This window comes from Chelon labrosus, assembly GCF_963514085.1.
Source record: "Chelon labrosus genome assembly, chromosome: 11".
Taxonomy (NCBI): domain Eukaryota; kingdom Metazoa; phylum Chordata; class Actinopteri; order Mugiliformes; family Mugilidae; genus Chelon; species Chelon labrosus.
In genome coordinates, this window is record NC_140344.1 from 29069582 (window position 1) to 29090696 (window position 21115).

General features: G+C 42.7%; 2 protein-coding genes across 2 annotated transcripts; one reads left to right on the forward strand and one right to left on the reverse strand.

Annotated features, from left to right (window-relative positions):
- Positions 1–88: 88 nt before the first annotated feature.
- On the reverse strand, positions 89–5464 carry klhl36 (kelch-like family member 36). Its single transcript, XM_084555037.1, has 9 exons — positions 5100–5464; positions 3939–4013; positions 3632–3826; positions 3230–3352; positions 2794–3015; positions 2406–2711; positions 1634–1861; positions 1394–1551; positions 89–1028 (listed from the first exon to the last, which is right to left on the reverse strand). Exons 2-9 carry the CDS (start codon positions 4011–4013, stop codon positions 437–439), a joined length of 1899 nt encoding a protein of 632 aa, XP_084411163.1. The 5' UTR covers positions 5100–5464; the 3' UTR covers positions 89–436.
- A 3001-nt stretch (positions 5465–8465) lies between these two features.
- cotl1 (coactosin-like F-actin binding protein 1) lies at positions 8466–18637 on the forward strand. The gene is made up of 4 exons (XM_084555417.1): positions 8466–8902; positions 9813–9895; positions 15137–15294; positions 16277–18637. Exons 1-4 carry the CDS (start codon positions 8826–8828, stop codon positions 16385–16387), a joined length of 429 nt encoding a protein of 142 aa, XP_084411543.1. The 5' UTR covers positions 8466–8825; the 3' UTR covers positions 16388–18637.
- Positions 18638–21115: the final 2478 nt, after the last annotated feature.

Here is a 21115-nt window from a genome sequence, read left to right on the forward strand (position 1 = left end):
CTGTAGGTGATTCTTGTGCAACACAGAAGTAAAGCAGGTGTTTGGAGGTAAACTGCTCAACTGCAGCGGTTTGTGCAACTTCTTAATCGCTCAGATTAGAACTGAACCCTGGAAGCTTCCATCCTCAGTCAAGTCAATGTGGAGACAGAAACGTCTCTGATGATAAAGGGAATAAAGACACGGTTCATTATTGAGGCTTTAAGGCAACTTGACTTGATCCTGTTGATAATTAACTACCACACGGATCCCACCCCCCCCACCTGTAGAGTAGGTGGTCTTATCCCAGACCACCATGTATTAACACCTAACCTTCCATCCAGACGTTATTTTGTGAATGCTGTGTTGTTTCAGGTGTTTTCCAGAATAGTTCGTTTGTTGTTGGTCATTGTTGCGTTGATGGTTCTGATAATCGTCTGTGAATGAATCAGGAGTCTTGTTACATGGGGTGTGATCTTCTTTCACCCCTCGGTCCTCCTCCTCCTCCTCCTTCTTCTTCTCCTTCTCTGCCAAGGGGAGCTGCCGTTGAAGGCTTCACGGTGCAGACACATGCCGAGGCCCCTGCGATGCGTCTGGGCAGGTCGGGCCCTTTGGTCCACGAGCCCTTGTCGGGGTCGTACACCTGCGTGGCTCTGGAGAACGCCATGCACTCCCAGCTGTAGCCCCCCAGCACGTAGATCCTCCCCGACCAGACCGCCAGCCCCGCCTCGCTGTTGGGCAGCAGCAGCGGCGCCACCCGAGTCCACTGGCCGGCGCGAGGGTCGTAGGACTCCACCTGGAGGATGTCGAAGCGCTCGGTGGTGTCCTCGTGGTCGTCGCTGCCCCCGACGGCGTAGATGAGGTGGTCGAGGGAGGCCATGCAGTGCCAGCCCCGGGCCAGAGACATGGGCTGGCGTTCGCTCCACGCGTCGCCCTCCACCGACGGATCGTAGCTCAGGACGTCCCGGCGGTACGGCCCGATCTGGTAGTCGTGACCCCCGGAGATGTAGACGACGCCTTGGTGGACCGTCCCAGCGTGACCGTAAGTGAGCCTGGAGAAGACACAAAATCACTTCAGTGGTTGTTACCTCTCTCTGCACCGACACTGGCTGTGAAGTTAAAGCATGCATGGGCGAAATTATCTACCACATGGTGAACTTGGGACGTCCTGATCAGTATCAGGCTTCAGTCAAACCTGATCTTTAGTAATTATTTGTTTTAGCTCCATGATAAACCAAAACCACATCCCTGTAGCGTCAAAACACTTTTCAAGAAGAAGAAGAAAAAGGCGGTGAAGAACAAGGTGCTTGTTATTCTAAACGGAGCACAGACTTTAACTGTAACGTCAGACTTTCTGATTATCTTTTCCATAAATCATCAACATCTCTCTGCATCAGCACCAGGACGTCCTTCCTACCGGGGCAGTTCTGCCACGTACGTCCAGCTGTCCTCAGCGGGACGGTAGATCTCCACGGAGGACAAAGCTCCGGTGTCGTTCCTCCCTCCCACGGCGATCAGACAGTCCCCCGCCGCTCCCAGATAAAAGTCCACCCGCCGCTGGTTCATGGGAGCGCCCTGTGAAGACAGGACAGTGTCCCAGAGACTCAAAGAGACAAAGCTGAGAGTGACACAGAGGAGGAGGGGGGTGTTCTCATACCCTGGTCCACTGGTTGTGTCGGGGGTCGTATCTGTACAGCAGGTTACAGGCAGAGTCTCCACCGTTGTCTCTGGATGAACTCCCCCCCGCGGTGAAGACGAAGCCCCCCAGGACGGCCAGGCAGTGGTGGCTCCGCTGGGCCGGCAGCTCCGTCTCCACCTCCCAGCTTCCTGTCTCAGCGTCCAGCCGGCAAACGTTGGCGCTCAGCTCCTCCCCCCGCTCAAACACCTCCACACGTTAAAGGGAGGACGAGTCAGACCTCCATCACACCTCCATCGCACCTTCATCACACCATCACACCTCCATCACACCTCCATCAGACCATCACACCTCCATCAGACCATCACACCTCCATCACACCTCCATCAGACCATCACACCTCCATCAGACCTCCATCACACCATCAGACCTCTTTCTTTCCTTTTTTCATTCATTCCTTCCTTCCCTCCTTTCTCCTTCCCTCCCTCTTCACTTCTTTTTATTCATTCCTTCTCTCCTTCCTTCCCTGCCTTTTCCTATTTCCTATTTCTTCTTCATTCTTTCCCTATTTCCTTCCTTCCTTCCCTCCTTCTTTCCTCCCTTCCCTCTCTCATTCCTTCCTTCCTTCTTTTCTTCCTTTCTTTAATAACTAATGTCAGAGATCACTATAACATATATATTATATCAAAAGGTCCTTTGAGGACATTTGAGGACATTTTGAGGCTGGACAGGTGAGATCAGATAGTCCAGGTCAGATGTCTCTCATATCAGACTTTTTATAAAACTAAAGTACCTCTCCTCCAATGAGCAGCAGCTGCTCCACCCCTCCCCTCAGCGCCGTGCGTCCCGTCTGCAGGAGCGGCTGAGCGCTGGGCCGGGCGTGGTACCCCAGCGCCTCCTCCACCAGGGCCTCGCAGCCGGCCTCCTCCGGCAGCAGGGCCCGGACCGCCGGCAGCACCCGGCTCCCCAGGTCTTCCGCCGGCATCAGAGGGAAGCGGATGCAGGAGAGGAGCTGCCGGGCGTGGGACGTCCGCTCGGGCGTCTGGCTGAGCCACTGCAGGGCGGCCTGGAGGAGCGCCTGCTCGCTGTCGTGCTGCACCTGGAGACGGGACAGAAACCAGGAACTGAGATCTGCTCCATCATCATCATCATCATCATCATGATGTGAAGGAAGGCCTCACCTGTCCGCTGCACAGGTACGCGTCCAGCTTTCTAAGAGGAATGTGGCGCAGGAAGTCTGGCGTGAAGGAGAGCGTGGCGAAGCGGGCGAGGATGAAGGAGTCGATGAAGGCGTCGAGTCGCTCCAGACTGTAGAGCTGAGCCACCTCCTGCAGGTACAGGTAGTTCTCCTCATTCACCTCCTGCTCCAGGTACTGGCAGCAGAAATCCACCACCCGCCACACCTGGACAGGGTCAGGTGGCAAGGTCACACTTCAGACTGTCACTTTCCTTCCTTCCCTCTCTCACACTTATTACAGTCAGTTATTTACACTCACTGGCCACTTCATTAGGTACACTAGTGAACACAGTCTGTTGTTACGTCTCCTGAAATGTTTTTGGCGGTTACTTTGGCGATGCCTCTCATTCCTTCTGACCTTTGACCTCTCAGCTCCTTACCTGCAGCAGGTGAGCCGTTTCCAGGACGTAGTTGATGTTTCCTCCGTCCAGCAGCAGCTCTCCACTGTACAGGAAGTCCAGCACAGCCTCGAGTCCGATGAACGACATCCCGACCAGCTCCACCTGCAGACAGTCAGAGGAGGACGCCGTCAGGGTCATGACGTCATGACAACAGACTCCACCCACCCTCACAGTCAGCAGTTACCTCAGAGGCTTTACCTTTACAACCAGACTTCCTAACACAGCGTCTTAGGAAGAGTAAACACACCAAACCAGCCCAGATCGTTAATCAGTCAAATTAAAATTCAATTAAACAATTGTCCAACTGTCCATCACCACTATTTAGCCCCACCCCTAAACGATCTGATCCGTGTTCCAGGCTGGTGTTTTCCTGCTCAGTACCTCCTGCTGGTGCTCCTCCCTCATGCCCAGGGTGAACATGGCGTGGAAGTACGGGCTGGACACGGCCAGCAGGGCCCGGTGAGCGGGGGCCCGCTGGTCCTCGGCCACCAGCACCACGTCACACAACCGGCCGTCCCGCCGCTGCTCGTTGAGGCCCTGCAGAACCTCAGCAGCCTGATCCACCCAACGGTAAACCTGTGAGTGTTTCACCATCAGATCAGAGACACCAGAGATTCTTACACTCAACGAGTTGATGTCACACACGACGGTTAACTCTGGAGTCTCAAACAAAAAGAAACACACCGACCTTGGACGACTCAGTGATCCTCTGGGGCCGACACACCCGGCTCGGTTTGTCCATCACGTCCCCCTCAGGCGTCATCTAAAGGACACAGACCCAGAACTGTAACCTCAGTCCAGCTTAACAGCACCACAACCTCCATCCTCCACAATGATCCTCCAGGTGAGTCACCACCTTCCTGACGCTGCTTCTACATCAACTCAACATTATTTAGATTTACTTTACTAGTGTACCTAATGAAGTGGCCAGTGTGCAGGAGGCTTCTTAAGAAACTCAAACTTGTTCAGACATAAAGAGAAACGTGTGTGATGAGATCTTGGTTCTGTTCTTTCTCCTGCGTTACTGGAAACTTCACATCTTTAACTGGTTTTAATAAACTGTAAATAGTTACAGACGTTAACTTGGACTCCGGGACGCTGGGATGAAGTTTGGTTAATCATTTCACTCCCTGGCCACTTCATTAGGTACACTAGTGAAGTCATTCTGATTCTGAGTTGATGCAGAAGCAGCGTCAGAAAGGAGGTGATTCACCTGATGATCACTGTGGAGGATGGAGTTTGATGGGGTGGCCAAAATAATAGGAACACGTGTCAGTTCAATAATACTACAAAATGAAAACACAGCTCAATCTACATCTCTCAGTTACTAGAAACTAAAGCGGATCACTTTAACCTTCGTGGAGACTAGCGTTAGAGCAGGACTGTTATAATTCACTGGTGTACCTAATGAAGTGGCCAGTGAGTGTACTTTTAAATGCTTACTAACAGATTTGTCTTTGCTCTCAGTGAGTGAGAGAGAAATTCCAGCTTGTTCTAAAACCGCTGTCCTCTCCTCATCTACACGGTTCATGGTGACGGGATGTCACATTAAAACGCATTCACTAGTGTACCTAATGATCTGGCTCAACCATAAACATAATACTTAGTCTCTTAATGTTTCCTAAACTAAATGATCTAAAAGGAACAAACACCCACATCTGTATTTCTGACCTTTCTTTTGATTAATAGATGAATCATTTCAAACATGAAAGGTGGAAATGAAGTCAAATATTTTCATCTCAGTGCAGTAAAATGCATTTTATTCTCATTTAATGACATTACTGATAATAAATGAAGTGTTTAAGACACTCAGGTTTGTTTCAGACATTAGTGATGAAGCTGTATTTACCTGGATCTGTCCTTTTTAGAGGTAAGAACTCAAGCTGGTGTTCTTAAACTAGTTCTTAACAGACTTTTAAAATAACTGGTTAGCATTGGTCTGTTAGCCGTTAGCTGGAAAACTGAGAATCCACGAAATTAAACCTCCAGAGACAACAAACTGTCACTGTCTGATTAAAACCCGTTATACTTTAAATGAAACGTCACTCATTAACCTGGAGGCTTCCTCATTAGCATCTGTCGTTAGCTCACTTTAGCATAACAACAACAACAACAACAACAACAACAAACACGAGCCCTAACTCCTCTCCAGCTGAGCCCTAAACCGTCACATGTCTCCGTTAATAAACATTAAACCGCAGGAAAAGCCGGAACCATATGTGCATCTCAGCTAGCTTAGCTACAAGCTAAACAAACACACTTCCGGATATGGTTTTCAAAATAAAATCTTTGTAGCGACTCCATTTACAAATAATAAATAACTATATGTTGTTTTTAAATGAATTAACCAATAAAACAAAGTATGAAACAACAAAAAATAAAATAAAAAATAAACTCCCATCATCGCCTCACTAGTATTTAGTAAAGTATTTATATTCATTTGACCCAAAGACAAAAAAATAACACCTTTTTTTTTATTTAAAATAATAAATGAAAAGGATAAAGAGAATTTCTATTTTACTAAAATTGCTGTTTTGGCATATAATAATTTTGGCATAATTATTGAGATACGATAAACATAAAGAGCATCTGACAAATTTACTGAATATGTGGAATTCAATCCAAACCTTTTTAATGTATTTGGAAGAAGAATTAATTAATTAATGAACGAAAGAAAAAAACTCATACTGACTAATAATAGAGGCTGTCACCATTTTCCGTATTTTCCCTTTTATATGTAAAATTTCACTCACTGCCAATAACGAACCATTTTATTTTAATGCCAAAACTTTGAGCCGGATGTCGTCATCCTCGGTGACGGACCAATCACAACCAGCGATTTAGGAGGACATTCAAGACTCGCAGTGTCACGGAGCGTTTTTATAAAACAATGAACTCAGACTTTGAGTTAGTGACAAAGAACTGGGCATTTTAATAATATTAAATAAAAGTCTCTAATAGTTAAAGCAGATTGTAAGTAAGTCAGTAAATTAAGTAATAAATTATATAATTAGAAGAATTATCAGACAAGGAAAATACACCAAAGTTATAAGATACAGATTAAAAGAAGAACCAGTTCAAAGTGAGAAGTAAAAAACAAAACAAAAAAACAGGAACAGGACAGGAAGGAATTATTGTGTTGTCCTGATAAAACCTTAAATCACTCTCAAGTAAAGGTTGACTCTGAAGAGAAGCAGCAGGAAGCAGAATTTGTTCCTGGAAAAGAAGAGAAACACTAAAAATAATGCATGAGAGTTTAACTAAACTGATTTAAAGAATGAAAAAATAACAAACAAATAAAAATACTTTTAAAGAAGACATTGTTTTGACATTTTGTTGTTATTTCATATATTATTCAACTGGTTGACTCGTTTAAAACTAATTATTTGAAGTTTTTTGATAATCAGATAATAGTTTCTTCCATAAATAACTGTTTGAGTTCATGCAGCCTTTAGCAGCAGGATGATGAAGGTGGTGGACTGATGGTGGACCAGCAGGTGGCAGGATGATGCAGTGACTGATAACCCGGAGCTCAGACCAGGGAGCAGGACGTGGTCCTCTGGGTCAGTGATCAGGTGGAGGTGGTGATGGAGGACTCACAGGTGGATGGAGGTGACCTCTGACCTCTGTGCAGCTTCACACTTTATCTTTAAGTTTCATACTTCACATCACCCCCACTCATGTTCACCCTCACCCACGTCTCACAGACACTACTCTGTATTATACACTCTATACTACTGTGTATTGTGTTTGTGGGTTTGTGCTCTATAAATGTATTGATACTTGATTCTGTTGTTCTTGCTGTTGATAATAAACAAAGAACATATAAATGGAAAACTACTCAATCTAAAATAATCAATTTAAGACTTAGTTCTGTAAAGTTTCTGCTATTTAGTGGGACAAAAACCGGAAGTGTCCTGTTTTCCCTTCAGAATAAAATCGCCATTCAGCATTTTCTTGTGAACAAAAGCAGCTGTAATTCCTCAAATGTCACAGATATACTGAAATTTAAACATTTAAAAGTTTCCCAGTCTTATTTTTCTCCATCCTTTTTTATTTGTTACTGTTGTTTTTTGTCAGCAGTTTTTTTTAAGTGTTGCTGAATTAATCCAATTAATCCACTTCAATCCTAAAACAAACAACCATTCATTGAGCAGAGAAGAGAATGAAAATCAGCTCTGGTGCAGTTAAAGTATGATGCTGCTTATATGGGTTAAATTCCTGAGGATTTTCTGTTTTAAATTAGGTCAGTGTGACATGTTTATATAAGGTAAACAAGGTAAATGCAGTACTTTAGATATTTTTTATTAAAAAAAGGTATTTCTTGGCTTGCATTTGTTGTCATATTCAAGCAAAAACTGCAACTTCAAGATTTTTTTTTAAAAAAGCTAATTTTTATGCAGTATCTTTAAACAACGATGTATGTCTATGGTGACTGGTATCTGTGGATCAATGATTAATACATTGACCAGGAATTAACAAACATTAAAATGTGTTAAAGTCGATTTAACATATATGACATTACATGACATCCTCTACAGTTAGAAGTTGCTCTATTAAGCAATGCTAGTTAGCATCTAGCTAGCTTTCCCCACGCTTCTAACACTTAGCTTTTCTCTTATTAATGTGTTACAATAGATTATTAATAATGGAATAGCTCTTAGCTCGGCTAGTCAGCGTATAGCTAGTTAGCCTTCAGGCCTACTAGTGAGCATATAGCTAGTTAGCTTCAGTTTAGTTTTTAATTCGGCTAGTCCGTTTACAGCTAGTTAGCTTCAGATTAGCTTTCAGTTTTTCCAATTAAATGCTTACTTATGTGGTTTAATATTTCACAGTAACATAAGATAAAGGTAAAAATCGAAATCCGGCGTAACCTTAATTTTGACCAAGTTAGCTAGTTGGCTAGTCGGTGTACAACTAGTTAGTTTTAGGCTAGCTAATAAGCTTTTAGCTAATTAGCGTTCAGCTTAGCTAGTATGAGCGCATAGTGAGTTTTTCTCATAAAATGCTTACTTGTGTGGTATAATATTTTACAGTAAGATGAGATAAATCTAAAAAGCCGGATATGGCGTTAACTTTTGAGCAAATTAGCTGTTTGTTGTGTTTTTATTTTGTTCGAGTTTTTTTTTTTATTATTTTATTTTGAAAGGTTTTCCGGAAAGTGTATCTGCATGTTCCGTCCGCCTTGACAGCGGTTCTCGTAGACTATCATTGACCAGGAGGAGGTGAACGTCTGGGGGGGACTTGTCTGCCTGTCTGCTGGCAACCTGATTGACTAACATCACCAACGCCCATAAAGTGCTAACATCCAGGAAATGAACCGAGCTGCAAGAAGAAGAGCCGCCTGTTCCCTTTAAGTCTGACCGGCTCAGTCGCTCCAGTGCTGCGGTGGTGGTCGTGATTTCCGACTGAAGGCTGCGGTTCTAACGTTAACGGTTCTTACTTCTCTGATGTGTAGTGGCATCAGCCGCACAACTTAGCTGCTTTATCTCCGTTAGCTCTCCCTGACCGGACCGACTCACCGCTCCCTTCGGCTGCTTTGACTCTCATCCACCCGCGAAAGAAAAAATAAAAAATGGCAACCCAGATCGATAAGGAGGCTTGCAGAGAGGCTTACAATCAAGTCAGAGACGACGGCACGGAAACCAACTGGTGAGTGTGCCGGGCTATCATTCCATACTCCGTTAACGAATGTTACTATTTAATGATTTTTTACAAAACTCGACAAAATAAAGTGTTAAACGTGAAAACCGGCATCACATTTCAGTGCTTATTAGCCAGTATTAATTTCGGCTGCGAAATAATACACAAAACGATGTATTTATTTCATATAATCTTAGTTAAGGTGTAGTTCACTCAGCCTGTTACCGCCCACTGCGCCGTCTTTTCACAGGAGACGGGCGTTGTGACATGAGGCGGACCGTTTTATAAAACTTAACGTTTTGATTAAATAAGCACGGTTTGCCTCGCTGTATAACACGCCGAATGGAAGGCTAAGTCCCAAAGATAAATTAAATATCACAAATTGTGTTTTTAAATTTATGTACGTGGGTATTTAGGCGTGTTAACTTTAAATCGCTCGATATTTAAATGCAGTTTCGCCAGCTTCCTGCGGAAAAAAACGCGCTAGAACGGGCACATTTTGGGCATTGTTTCACACTCGGTAGTTTACAGCGGATCCGTGCTTCTCGCGGTGTTATCGATCAAATGGACGCAGCCTCGTGTGTCCCGTCCCCGGGATGCGGCTGATCCGATATTCCGGCTACTGCTGGACGGTCACACAGGCGCACAGTCATCGGGCCCAGCCGGCCAGAACTAATTTCCTTTGTCCCGTATTCACAGAGGACAGCGTTGATGTGGTGACCACTTCCACATGTCTGAGACACGGCTGCCACCTTGCATGGGCGTCTCGGTGCATTTTGTGTGCAGCTCTTGCACAACAGCTCTTGTGTGTGCGCGCACAAAAAAAAAAAAAAAAAAAAAAATCATGCAAACTGCTGTGAATCAACAGATCATGCAATTATATGAATAATAGAAAGAACAATCACTGTGCTTCTTGCAGGGCCGTGTTCGCATATGAGGGCTCCATGATCGTTCCTGCAGGACAAGGCACCGACTACAATGAATTCAAGGAAATGTGCACAGGTAAAAAAAAAAAGATGTCATTTTAAATGTTGTCCCGTGTTGTAGATTGTGGACAGGTTAAACAGCCACACAGCTTGACTCGGCTAATCTCTTAAGACTCTGTCACCAGTTGGCCTTGAGGGCAGAGAGACTGTCAGAAGTGTGCTGCACAATCACTTCTAGAGCAAACGCTGCAGGTTTGCCTTTTAGACATTGCTGCAACTCATTTTCAGCACCGATTTAAAAATAAAAATAAAAAGCCGTGTGATGGGGAGTTGTGCCGTCCCTGGAGAGTAAAGCATCTGCTCTGGGTGTGGCAGTTTTTCTGATATTACAGCTCTTGCTTCGAGCTCGAAGCCTCGGGGCTGTACTCGTGTCTTCTTTTTTTTTTTCTTCCTGATATTTCTGAGCTCACATTCCTATGTTGAAATAGCTCCTGTATCGCTGCTTCTCTTGCGCTCGGGCACCTACTACTATTGGTTCCTGTTCAGAGCGTGTCTCGTTTCCCTTATTTAGCAGTGAAGTTGTAACTCTGCAGAAAATAAAAACTCCCCCTCTGAGTGTAGGAGGAGCCGACGCAGACGGATCGCTCTCTGAGTCCACATGAAGACGACTCCTGCAGAGAATCGATCTTTCAACTCGTCCGCCGCCAACAAGTCAAAATAGAAAGCAGGCCGGTGTGTTTACCACTAGTTTAAACCCAATTTCTGCCTACAAAATGTAGCAGCAACAACCTCTGACTTATTCAGTCTGTGATATATTATTCATTGTAGGTCGGCAACTGTCAGCTAAAGTAAACTGAGACCTGAATGTCCCTCCATTAGCTGCTGACTCCGGCATAATCAGTTCCCAGCGGAGAGACTCCAGACCAGCTTCATGTTTGGGTCAGCTTCCGGGCTAAGGTGCTTCTAAAGTCTCCCAAACAACTTTATAATGTTTTTAGCCACGTTAGCGACATGTCTGATCAAACCAACACTTTTATTCAGAGTGAAACTGCTTGAAAAATATCAGATATCATCATCAGAGTTGGTTTAGATATTCTTTGTCCCCAAAGGATCAATACAGGAGACGTTTCCTCTAGCGCCGAAGTCAGTTTCTACTTCTACTGTGAATTATTTCCGTCTCTACCAGATGGATCGGTGCAGACCTCCTGATTCCAAGAGGATGTGTCATCACCACAAAGCCAGTGTTTTTGGTTTTGACATCTGTTGTAAGGGTCGTCATCCGTCCTCTGGAGAACATGAATCAGATCACTACATTTTGTTTGTCAAGGAAGTTTGCAAGGTGACACAAAACGTTAGAGTTCTTCCTCTGGGGACTCTGAATATGTGGCAGATTTGAAAGAAGGGAAGCTTTTAGTTATGGATCAAATGAATGATCCTAGTGACGGTTGGTCCATCCGTCATTTTGGTCCAGACTGAAACATCTTGGTTAAAGTTTTGCAGGGTGAAAGCTCCCTCTGTAGCTTTTAGTTATTTTGATATGAAAGTGAATGTGTGAACTAATGAGGATTCATCCTTTGGGAGCTAACCTCGACCTCCTCGCTGCTGGTGGAGATAAAGAAAACAAACGAGATCAAATTTGGACGACTGTAACGCCACTCCTCTCCAAAAAACACCCACCCGACACCGTCCACAGGAGACGGCTCTGGTTTCCAGGCTGATCTCCGAGGGACGGAGTGTAGGCTGAGGGAAAACACCCAGCAGTCTTAGAAAGTCAGTTCATGCAAATAGCTCCTAAAATAAATAAAAAAAAATCCCTTTTTTTTTTTATTTTTTGCCGTCTCATCATTGTTGAAGTGCAGATTTGTCTGCAGGGCGGTCGGCTGCACAGTCAGCATGGCTTTACAGATAAACCAGGAAGAGTGTGGCAGAGGGAGGAAGTGTGGGGGTGCAGGCGAGCTCCAGGTTGGTACTAGTTCCTCTGACAGCTCACACTGAGGCACTGATAGCTGCCACTGAGGCTGCCGTAATTAATGAATGAAGCCGGCGTCTCTGAGCGGACTTGGACCAATCAGGCGACTCCAGTGTCGGTCAAGGTGTTGAAACCAGCTCTGATAAGACCGCCGACGGTGGCGGCTCCTGTTAGCTCGCCGCCGCTCTGATGTGAGAGCTTCACTGCTGCCAGGAAATTCTTTATCAGCTTCAACAGGTTCATAAAGATAAAACCTGTTTCAAAGACCCTGACCTTCTAGAAGCACCTTAGATTTCTACTTAACTGCCTCAGGTAACAAAGGGTCTAGTCATGTGAGTCTCAGGTCGGCAGATGTTGCTGTTAGTCATTTACAAATGAAGACCTCAATGTTTTATCTTTGAATATGAGATGACATAAATGTCTTTTGTCCTCATTAAAATCATGAAGCGACTGAGTGTCCGGCCGAAAACGTTATCGGTTACGTTCCCCCGTTAATTAGTGAGTCATTAAATCAGAAAACAGTGAAAATGTCCCCAAAACACTTGAATTAGCTTTTAAGTTTGTAGACAACGGAGTCTCCAGCGAGTTCACGTTCTCAAACAAGTAGTTTATTAAACTTTATTAATATAGCTCTTATTAATTATTAACTCCCTGGCCCATTCATTAGGTACAGCAGTGAAGTCATTCTAATCTTAATAGCGTTGAGTTGATGTAGAAGCAGCGCCAGAAGGAGGTGATTCACTTGGATGATCATGGTGGAGGATGGAGGCTGTTGTGCTGAATCACCGTGGCGTCAGATCAATGCCTCCGTCACTCTTTCTTTTGACTCACGTTTGGATTTGTGCGTTTGAGACTGAACTAGTTGGAGCTTTGCCCTGAAGCTGTCTAGCGTTTCTGAACATCTGGAAGAAGATAATGAGTAATCTGTTACGTTACTGAACAGCCTGAGTTTATGAGTGTGTCTGTTGAAAAGGCCCCCACGCTTCCTTTAACCAATCAAATCTAAGGTTAAAAACTGAAAAGCACCACGACTAAAGTAAACCCAGACGTTAAAGCTTCAGATATCAACCAGGTCTGTGATAAATAAATGTATTGTGGTTAATCACATTAATCACATTTCTATAGGGGAAAGCAAATTAATCATAATTTATGTTTGTATCAAATCTACATATCAGCAGCTCAGAAAACTCCCTGCTCAGTTCACACCCACAATAAATAGAAATAACTTCCTGCCTCATTCACACCTTCATTAACACCCGTCCTCACTGATCTGGTCTCTAGTGTCCAGGTTTAACAGGTCCAGGTGTGAACACTGATCTGGTCTCTAGTGTCCAGGTTAAACAGGTCCAGGTGTGAACACTGATCTGGTCTCTAGTGTCCAGGTTAAACAGGTCCAGGTGTGAACACTGATCTGGTCTCTAGTGTCCAGGTTAAACAGGTCCAGGTGTGAACACTGATCTGGTCTCTAGTGTCCAGGTTAAACAGGTCCAGGTGTGAACACTGATCTGGTCTCTAGTGTCCAGGTTAAACAGGTCCAGGTGTGAACACTGATCTGGTCTCTGGAGTTCAGGTTAAACAGGTCCAGGTGTGAACACTGATCCGGTCTTTTAGCAGTGAGGACATTTTATGTGCTGCTTGATATTTAATATTATTGATACCAAGGAGACAGGATCATGATCAGATAAAAGATTCTTATTTTTATCTTCAGATGTTTTATTTTTAAACCAGAACAGAAAGTTTCTGTCCTGGAAAGTTTTTGTGAGGCAAGAGTTTCTTCTTCTTCTTCTGTTTTTTTTTATATGACTAATAATGACGTCCGCTTGTATTCAGAACACTTACAGGTGACAGAGAGACTTTACTGGACCATTACACAGCGTGTAAACACAGGTGTAGAGTTACACCTGCAGAACAAGTTCCCAGTCTGTTATAGCGGCAACAAGAGCTCCATTAGTTCAGGAAATATTCAGATGAATCGTTTCTGTCATTTCAAAGCACAAATTGCAAAAAACATACAGATAAATATACAGATTCCAGTCTCATAAGTAGGTATCATTTAAAAAGTTCTATTTTTCTATATATACCGTTATATTCTACATCTAAATATATTTTGGTGTGGTTGGACACATACTGGCTGGACTGAGCTGGTTGTTGATGTTTAAACCAAACTGAATCCCAGAGAGGAGACAATATCAGATTCACTGTTTGCACATTTTCTGACAAATTATAATTATTGAGAAAAACTAAATGAGTGCTGAGGGGCTTGTTTCCATTTCCGTTTCACAGAACGTTTTGACAGATGAATGACTCAGACCTGATCTCCACACAGCCACAGTGGTTTCATATCACAACTAGCAGCCGCAGCTAACGAGTTTAATTCAATGAATTTAAAGCACACTATGAAAGACTTTTCTTTTGCATACGAAACAGGTAAACTTTCTGACTGATTAAATCCAGAGGTCTGCAGCATCCTGACTCTCTCTCTGCTCAGACTTTATATTCTCTGGCTGCAGTCGACCACCTCCGACAGTGACAGGCGTGGTCGCTGAGACTCACAAGGCTCACAAAAGATTTTAGTCATTTAGTCTGCTGACCTGAATACTTCCTGGTTGCACAGAGCTCCACAAAGCTTCGCTCTGGTTTGTGAGTGTTGGGACACAAGTCTTTCATGGATTAAACTCAGAGTATACTGGAATATTTTTCTCCTTGACGCTGTCTCCAGGAGACTTTTCATTTAAACGCAGTGTTCAGTGTTTGTTGTTCTTGTTGTTTGGGTGCAGCCTTTAACCTGAATGAGTCCATAAACTCCTCCAGAGTCTGTTCTCCAGAATCTAACATGTCAAGTCTGAACTACCAAGAATGAAAGTCTGAAGTTTGTGATCTTGCCATTGATAAACTCCTCTTTACTCTGAGTTGGAGTGAAGGGAACATTAACATCCTCAACCCTTGACAGTTATCACCATTACTGATTAATCTTCCAGTTATATCACAAGGTTTGTTTTCATATTTATGTGTGATTCATTCAAATGCTCCCACATAAACACAAAACTACAAAAAAAGAAAAGCAGCACATCTTCACTTTTGACAGTGCAAATGTTTGGATTTTTTATTTTTAATGTAACTGTTGGTGACAATATCAGAAAATAACCCCAGAGATGTTAATTTTATTACAATATTTGACAAAGCAAAGCCTCAAATCTCAAACTAATAGTGGCATCTCTATTTTTTACCGTTGTGCTGTGTTTCCAGCTTCTCTCCTCCTCATAGATTAGATCACAGATATGTTGGACTGATATGTTAAAACATCTTCGGTGTGTGTATATTCAGCCTTTACGTCATCTCTTCCCTCAGACGACAATCGTCTGTTCGGCTTCGTCCGCATCACGACGGGAGACGCCATGAGCAAACGAGCCAAGTTCACCCTCATCACCTGGATCGGCGAGAACATCAGCGGGCTGCAGCGCGCCAAGATCAGCACCGACAAGACGCTGGTCAAAGATATCGTGCAGGTCAGAGACTTGATATCGGTTTAAGTAATAAAAACAACATGGGTTTGTTGATAGAGATTGAAAAATCATCAACAACTCCTGCTGAATGTGCAAATTTGTCAAGAACTTGGGCAGCGTGACAGCTGGAAGTAAAAACAGCCCAATGAAGAGAGGGAGCGGCGAAGGAAAGCTGTCATGAGATAAAAACAGAAACACGCTTCAAAATAAAGGATTCGATTGAATATATTAATGCACGATGTTCTTCTAAGTATCACTTTAGGTTTTTGTCAGAGCCAGGCTAGATTTCTTTAACAGTATTTTCAGTTGTTATGCTAAGCTAAGCTAATTGGCCGTGCAGTACACCTCCCAAAAAGCATTTTTCTGAGCACATGCCTAAATAAAAATGACTTTCTCTATTTTTACTATGTTGTCCGACCAGAACAGGAACAATATCTGACAGTTAAAGTAGAAACGGTTCAATGAAGAGAGGGAGCGGCGTTGGTGAGAACAGCTACCTAACAGCTGTCACAATTAGGACAGCTTTAATAAGATAAAAAACAAAAACACAATTTATTTAACGTATTAATACACAAGGTCCTGTTAGCTTTTTATCTGTATTTTAAGTCTATTATGCTAAGCTAAGCTAACCAGCTGTGCACAAAGTGGTGTACACCTTCCAAATTAAGCTTATTAAACATAATCAATAAAAACAAGTTTAGTCTGACAGTTGAAAGTACAAAGAACTGAATGAAGGGAGGGAGCGGCGTTGGTGTGAAAGCTGTTATATTGACACATAACAGAAACTTGATGAATGATATGGTCTCTGACAAACATTTGTTATTAAACTTACAGTAAATAAATCAGATCAGAGGAAATAAAACTGTTGAGAAGTTTTGTCACATTTGTTTTGACAGTTTGGCTTCAGATTCATGAGCTCAGTGTTTGCCACAGATGAGGTGAAGGTTTCTCCTTCTTGACCTCAGCGTCTGCTTTGTCTCTGCAGAACTTCGCCAAGGAGTTCATGATCAGCGACCGGCGGGAACTGGAGGAGGACTACATCCGCACAGAGCTGAAGAAGGCGGGCGGAGCCAACTACGACGCTCAGGCCGAGTAGAGAAGCGCCGCGGTCCACCGGAGGGGGTCGGGGTTGGTCAGGGGTGGTCGGATTAGGTGGTTTAAACTAACGGGGGTGGGGAGCGTTAGGGCAGGGCGGCTACCTCTTGGGGAGAGGGCGAAGGCGGGATGGAGAGGGGAGGAGTTACCACTAAATACTCAAATACAAATAACCCCTCTAGCCTGTTAATGGACCCTGAACATCTCATTCAGAAGAAGCTAACAGGTTAGCTGGGCGGTGCATTAGGGCGCTTATATACTTCATTTTAAAGTGTTTATCACATTGTTGCTTCCATCAAGACAAACAGATACTGAAACATCTTCCTCAACAACTTCTGATTCCACACAAGTAAAAACAGGAAGGAAGCTGAAAGCAACACTTACATATTTAGGGAACTCATCTTCTTTGCTCTGAGAAGCCATTTTCTCATCTGCAGCAGCTGGAGCTAGCAGCTGGTTAGCTTAGCTTAGCTTAGCACAAAGACTGGCATTAGAAACTCGTGTAGGACCTCACCATTATTGGAGTCCTTCTCTCCAGTAGATCCCGTCCCAACTAAACTGCTCAAGGAGGTTTTTCCATTAATTAACACCTCCATATTAAATCAGATCACATCTTTATTTACAATATATGTACCTCTGTCTTTTTTAGTGTTTGTGAGAGCCAGGCTAGCCCCCCATGCCATATTTTCTGTCTTTATGCTAAGCTAAGCTAAGCTAAGCTAAGCTAATCAGCTGTGCAGAAAATGATGTGCACCTCCCAAAAAGCATTTTTCTGAGCACAACCCTAATTAATGATGATTAAAACAACACAAAAACAAGGTGTGACGGATGAAAGTATAAAGAGCTGCATGAAGAGAGGGAGCGGCGTTAGCAACTCACATCGTTTGTCAAAGCCAGGCTAGCTCCCCATGCCATATTTTCTGTCTTTTTGCCAAGTTAATCGACTATGCAGAAAGTGATGTACACCTCCCAAAAAGCATGTTTCTGAGATCTGTTCAGTTCAGTTACATCTTTAAAGGCTAAAGAAGCTGCATCATTATTTCATTTGACCTGTTTTGTGAGTGCAGAAGAGCCAACAGGAAGTCACACTCAGCTTTTTATCTTCAATTAAGCAGCGTTGACTGAAGCAAATGATCCGTGGAAGTTAAACAGGTCTCCACCCAGAATGAGCACAGAGCATGCACGTCAGCCAGGTTAAAATCAAGTGTATAAGCGCTCTTTAGGACCGCCCCCCCTCCTCTCCGAGACTCCGCCCTCTCCCCGGTCAGCTCATGGTTGGTTATCTACTGTTGCCGTGCGTCGTCATCTCACTCTCATCCTCAGTCTTGACTTGGCTGCTGCTGAGCCGGTTGCATCGAGGCTTCAGCGCCGTTTATTTAACGCAAAAACGAGGATGTTAGAATATTTTAAAAAATTAAGAAAACTGAAGGGCTTCACTTCAACAGAAAGCCGTGAGACGGAAATGAGCCCCTTCACTTTGCACTCAGCATGTGTTTTCCACCAGAACATGCTTTTAGTCATGATACACTGTACCTCCAGGAGGGAAAGATCTCCATTTTCTATCCTTGTTGACGGTTGTCGTACTTTGTGCTGCAGATCTCTTTCACCCTCCCAGTCTCTGTCTTCCAGAGCTGGGACAACACTCTTGGCTTTACAGGAAGCTCTCTGCCTCTAAATATTTAGCCGTAAACAGAAACAACTAATGCATCGATCCTTCAGCAGCAGCACCTTTAGTAGCCACGCATCGATTGTCCCTGAAAAACCTCAAAGGATCCTGAGAATGGAGGTCTTTCCTTTCGGTGTCTCATCTCAAGATTTAACCACTCAACAAAGGTATCCATGCATACTGCAACCTACTGTGTTTGACTGCCTTAGTCTCCCATGGAGAGAGGGGCATCATGGGAACTTGTGGACACTACACTGTGATTGGCCCCAGGCTCGTCGTCATCCAAAGCCAGGAGGAGCCACGTCTCGGTCGTAGCATCTCGTTTTATTTGGTTTCAACTCTCCCTTCTCCCCCCTCTCACCCTTTACCCCCCCCTTCTCCCCCCAGTGCAAAAAAAAAAATAGGATTTTATTTTCTTTGAAGCGTTTTATCTGATAATTTGATTTTTATTTTTTTTTTAAGAGCATTGTGAGCTTTGGACGTTGGTGGAAGAGATTTTCAGAAAAATCATGAAAAAAAGAAAACAAAATGGGCACAAGATCAGTCATTTCAAAATAAAAATTGATGTTTTTTTTCCAAAACCTGCTTCTGAGTCTCTTGTATTTGTCTGTGTCAAACCGTCGGTCAGAGGAGGAAACGTTTCATTTCTAATGGAGTCGATCTACTCCTGAAGAAATGTCATCATCCTGCACCTTGTTTTTTATATTTTGTAGGTTTTATATTTCTTTTATTTAGTTCTGGTTGTTAGTAAGAGAGACTTTGCAAAGTATAGAAGATAAACAGTGAAGTTTTAGTAGATCACAGGGACATAAAACCTAATTAGACTTCACCTTTTATCTTCTAATCTGTTAGTCAAAACAGTTTTACTGCTCAGGAGCTGGATTCACATGAAGCCTTTTTGTCTATTCTTACAACCATAACCATATTGTTTTAGTTTCAACTCGTTAAATATTTAAAACATTTCATCGTAGTCCCCAATTTGAAGTATTACTCGTAATGCTTTGGTGAAAAACGAACCATCAAATACTTTGTTTTGCAGCCGTTGATGTCATCTGTTTCTCGACTTGACTAAATTGAAATTCTATTTTTTCTCGTATTTTGACGCCTTCCTTCAAGACATTTAAGATAAGAGGTAAAATAAAGTTTTATTGACACACAAGGACAAATTTAGTTGTTACAGCAGCAAGACAAGAATAAATACTAGTTAGATGAAAAAGAAAATAGAATTGTTGGGTTTCTGGACGTTTCATCCAAGTCTTCAGTCCTAAATGATGAACAGCACCAACACATCTTCCTCTTTAAACCTCAACTCTCCACCATCAGGTTCACAGCGTCAAACACTTAAACTACAGAGACACAGAGCACCTATAAAGGGATGCCAAACCACTACAAATCAACGCAAAATGACCACAATGTGTAAAATCCGGTGTCCTCCTGCACACGTCATCAAATGCCCCGTAAAGCATCAGCTCAGGCCCCTACAGAACGGCCAGTGACGATAAAAAGACCATTTGTTGCCAATAGCTGTAAAGAGAGAGAAATGACCCAAAAAAGATGCTAATCTACAAACATTAATGCTAAAAACACTTAAATATAAGGAAACACACACTTTTAAAAACCTACTTTTAAGAAAATCATGAACTTTATACTTCATCTGTATAATTATTATTGATTTGTTCCATGATATCTGGTCACTAAACAACAACAACAACAGGAAACCTATTTCTATCAAGCAGTAACACTGATGTTGTCTAACAGCCAAACAGCTGAAGGTGCAACAGAAACCAGTCACACACTTTGTGATGTGTTGTCCTGCTGCACCTTTAAATGAACCATTCATCAGGGATCAGCTGGAGCTAATTAGACTGAAGCTCACTGAGCAATAACAAAGCCTTTTAAATCACCTGACATTAACTGGGACACTGTGTTGTCATGTGGCTGCAATTACTTTATCCCAGTTTTAATAAAAGGCAGTGATATAAAATATATAATTCTTTTATTTTTTAATTGTGAAAATGTGTCTTTTACTTTGAAATTACAAATACTTGATGACAGGAAATACTTGTCCATAAAAAAAACACAAATATTCTTCAATATTTAGGAGGAAACCTGTCAAACAATAAATAGAAGTGTTATCTAGGGTCAGTTAACTTTCAGTTTTTATAATTATAATGTGGTGATTTTTTTGTTAGTTGCCATATGTCAACTTTATATGTGAATGAGGAAGTGAGCATTCAGCCCCTAGCCTATTTCAACTGTTAGCCTTTACCTGTAGCTAACAATTGCATCCATATACACTTCTTTATTTTTAACCATTAGCCATTAGCTCTGCAACGGCTACCTAACTGTTTGTCCATCACATTTATCGATTTAAATCATTAACCAGTGTTTGTAGCTAAGTGTCTGTTAATTAATGATCAAGTTCAATCATCTGGTTCGTCTGCTATTTGAACTGTATTTTATCAGTTTTTAAGTTTCCTTTTTACAACCAGAGAAGGATACGAGGTGGTGGAACTGATTCAAGGTCCACACGGTGAGGAAGAAGACATGCTCGGATATCATGATGTAAATTAATCCATCACTTATTAAATGACAAACATTTGATAAGTGATGGATAATAAGGTTATGGGAACTGTAATGCTCTATTTGGTGCTGTGGCTGTTACTCATTAAGCTCCAAATATGATCATTTAAATAATATAAACAGTTTTATTTAACCATTAGAGATATAAAATGACCTTTTGCCAGTTTAATCATATATTTATGTGTCTTAGCTCAAAGCTAGCCACGTCAACACACGAGCAAACAGCAGGTTTAGCTGTTCCAATAGTTAGCCATTGTCGTAGCTAATAGTTTTGACCATTTTACTTTTGCTCTGGTTAACTACTTAAGTGATTCATCCATTACTTTTAGTCATTTCAACCAGTAGCCATTACTTGTAGTTAACAATTCAAATACGTTAGCCATTAGCTTTAGCTATTTCTATAGTTAGCTATCTAATTTAACCCTATATGTATTACTCTTAGCTGGAAGCTTTTAATTTCTACAATTTACCAAATAGTGT

Bases quoted from the DNA above. Each gene is read 5' to 3' on its own strand.
- klhl36 (XM_084555037.1), bottom strand. From the start codon at position 4,013: ATGACGCCTGAGGGGGACGTGATGGACAAACCGAGCCGGGTGTGTCGG. The intron at 3,016-3,229 runs GTAAGGAGCTGA...GACCCTGTCCAG, and splicing joins AAACGGCTCACCTGCTGCAG to GTGTGGCGGGTGGTGGATTT. The intron at 1,552-1,633 runs GTATGAGAACAC...CTGTCTTCACAG, and splicing joins GACACAACCAGTGGACCAGG to GGCGCTCCCATGAACCAGCG.
- cotl1 (XM_084555417.1), top strand. From the start codon at position 8,826: ATGGCAACCCAGATCGATAAGGAGGCTTGCAGAGAGGCTTACAATCAA. The intron at 9,896-15,136 runs GTAAAAAAAAAA...CTCTTCCCTCAG, and splicing joins ATTCAAGGAAATGTGCACAG to ACGACAATCGTCTGTTCGGC. The intron at 15,295-16,276 runs GTCAGAGACTTG...TTGTCTCTGCAG, and splicing joins TGGTCAAAGATATCGTGCAG to AACTTCGCCAAGGAGTTCAT.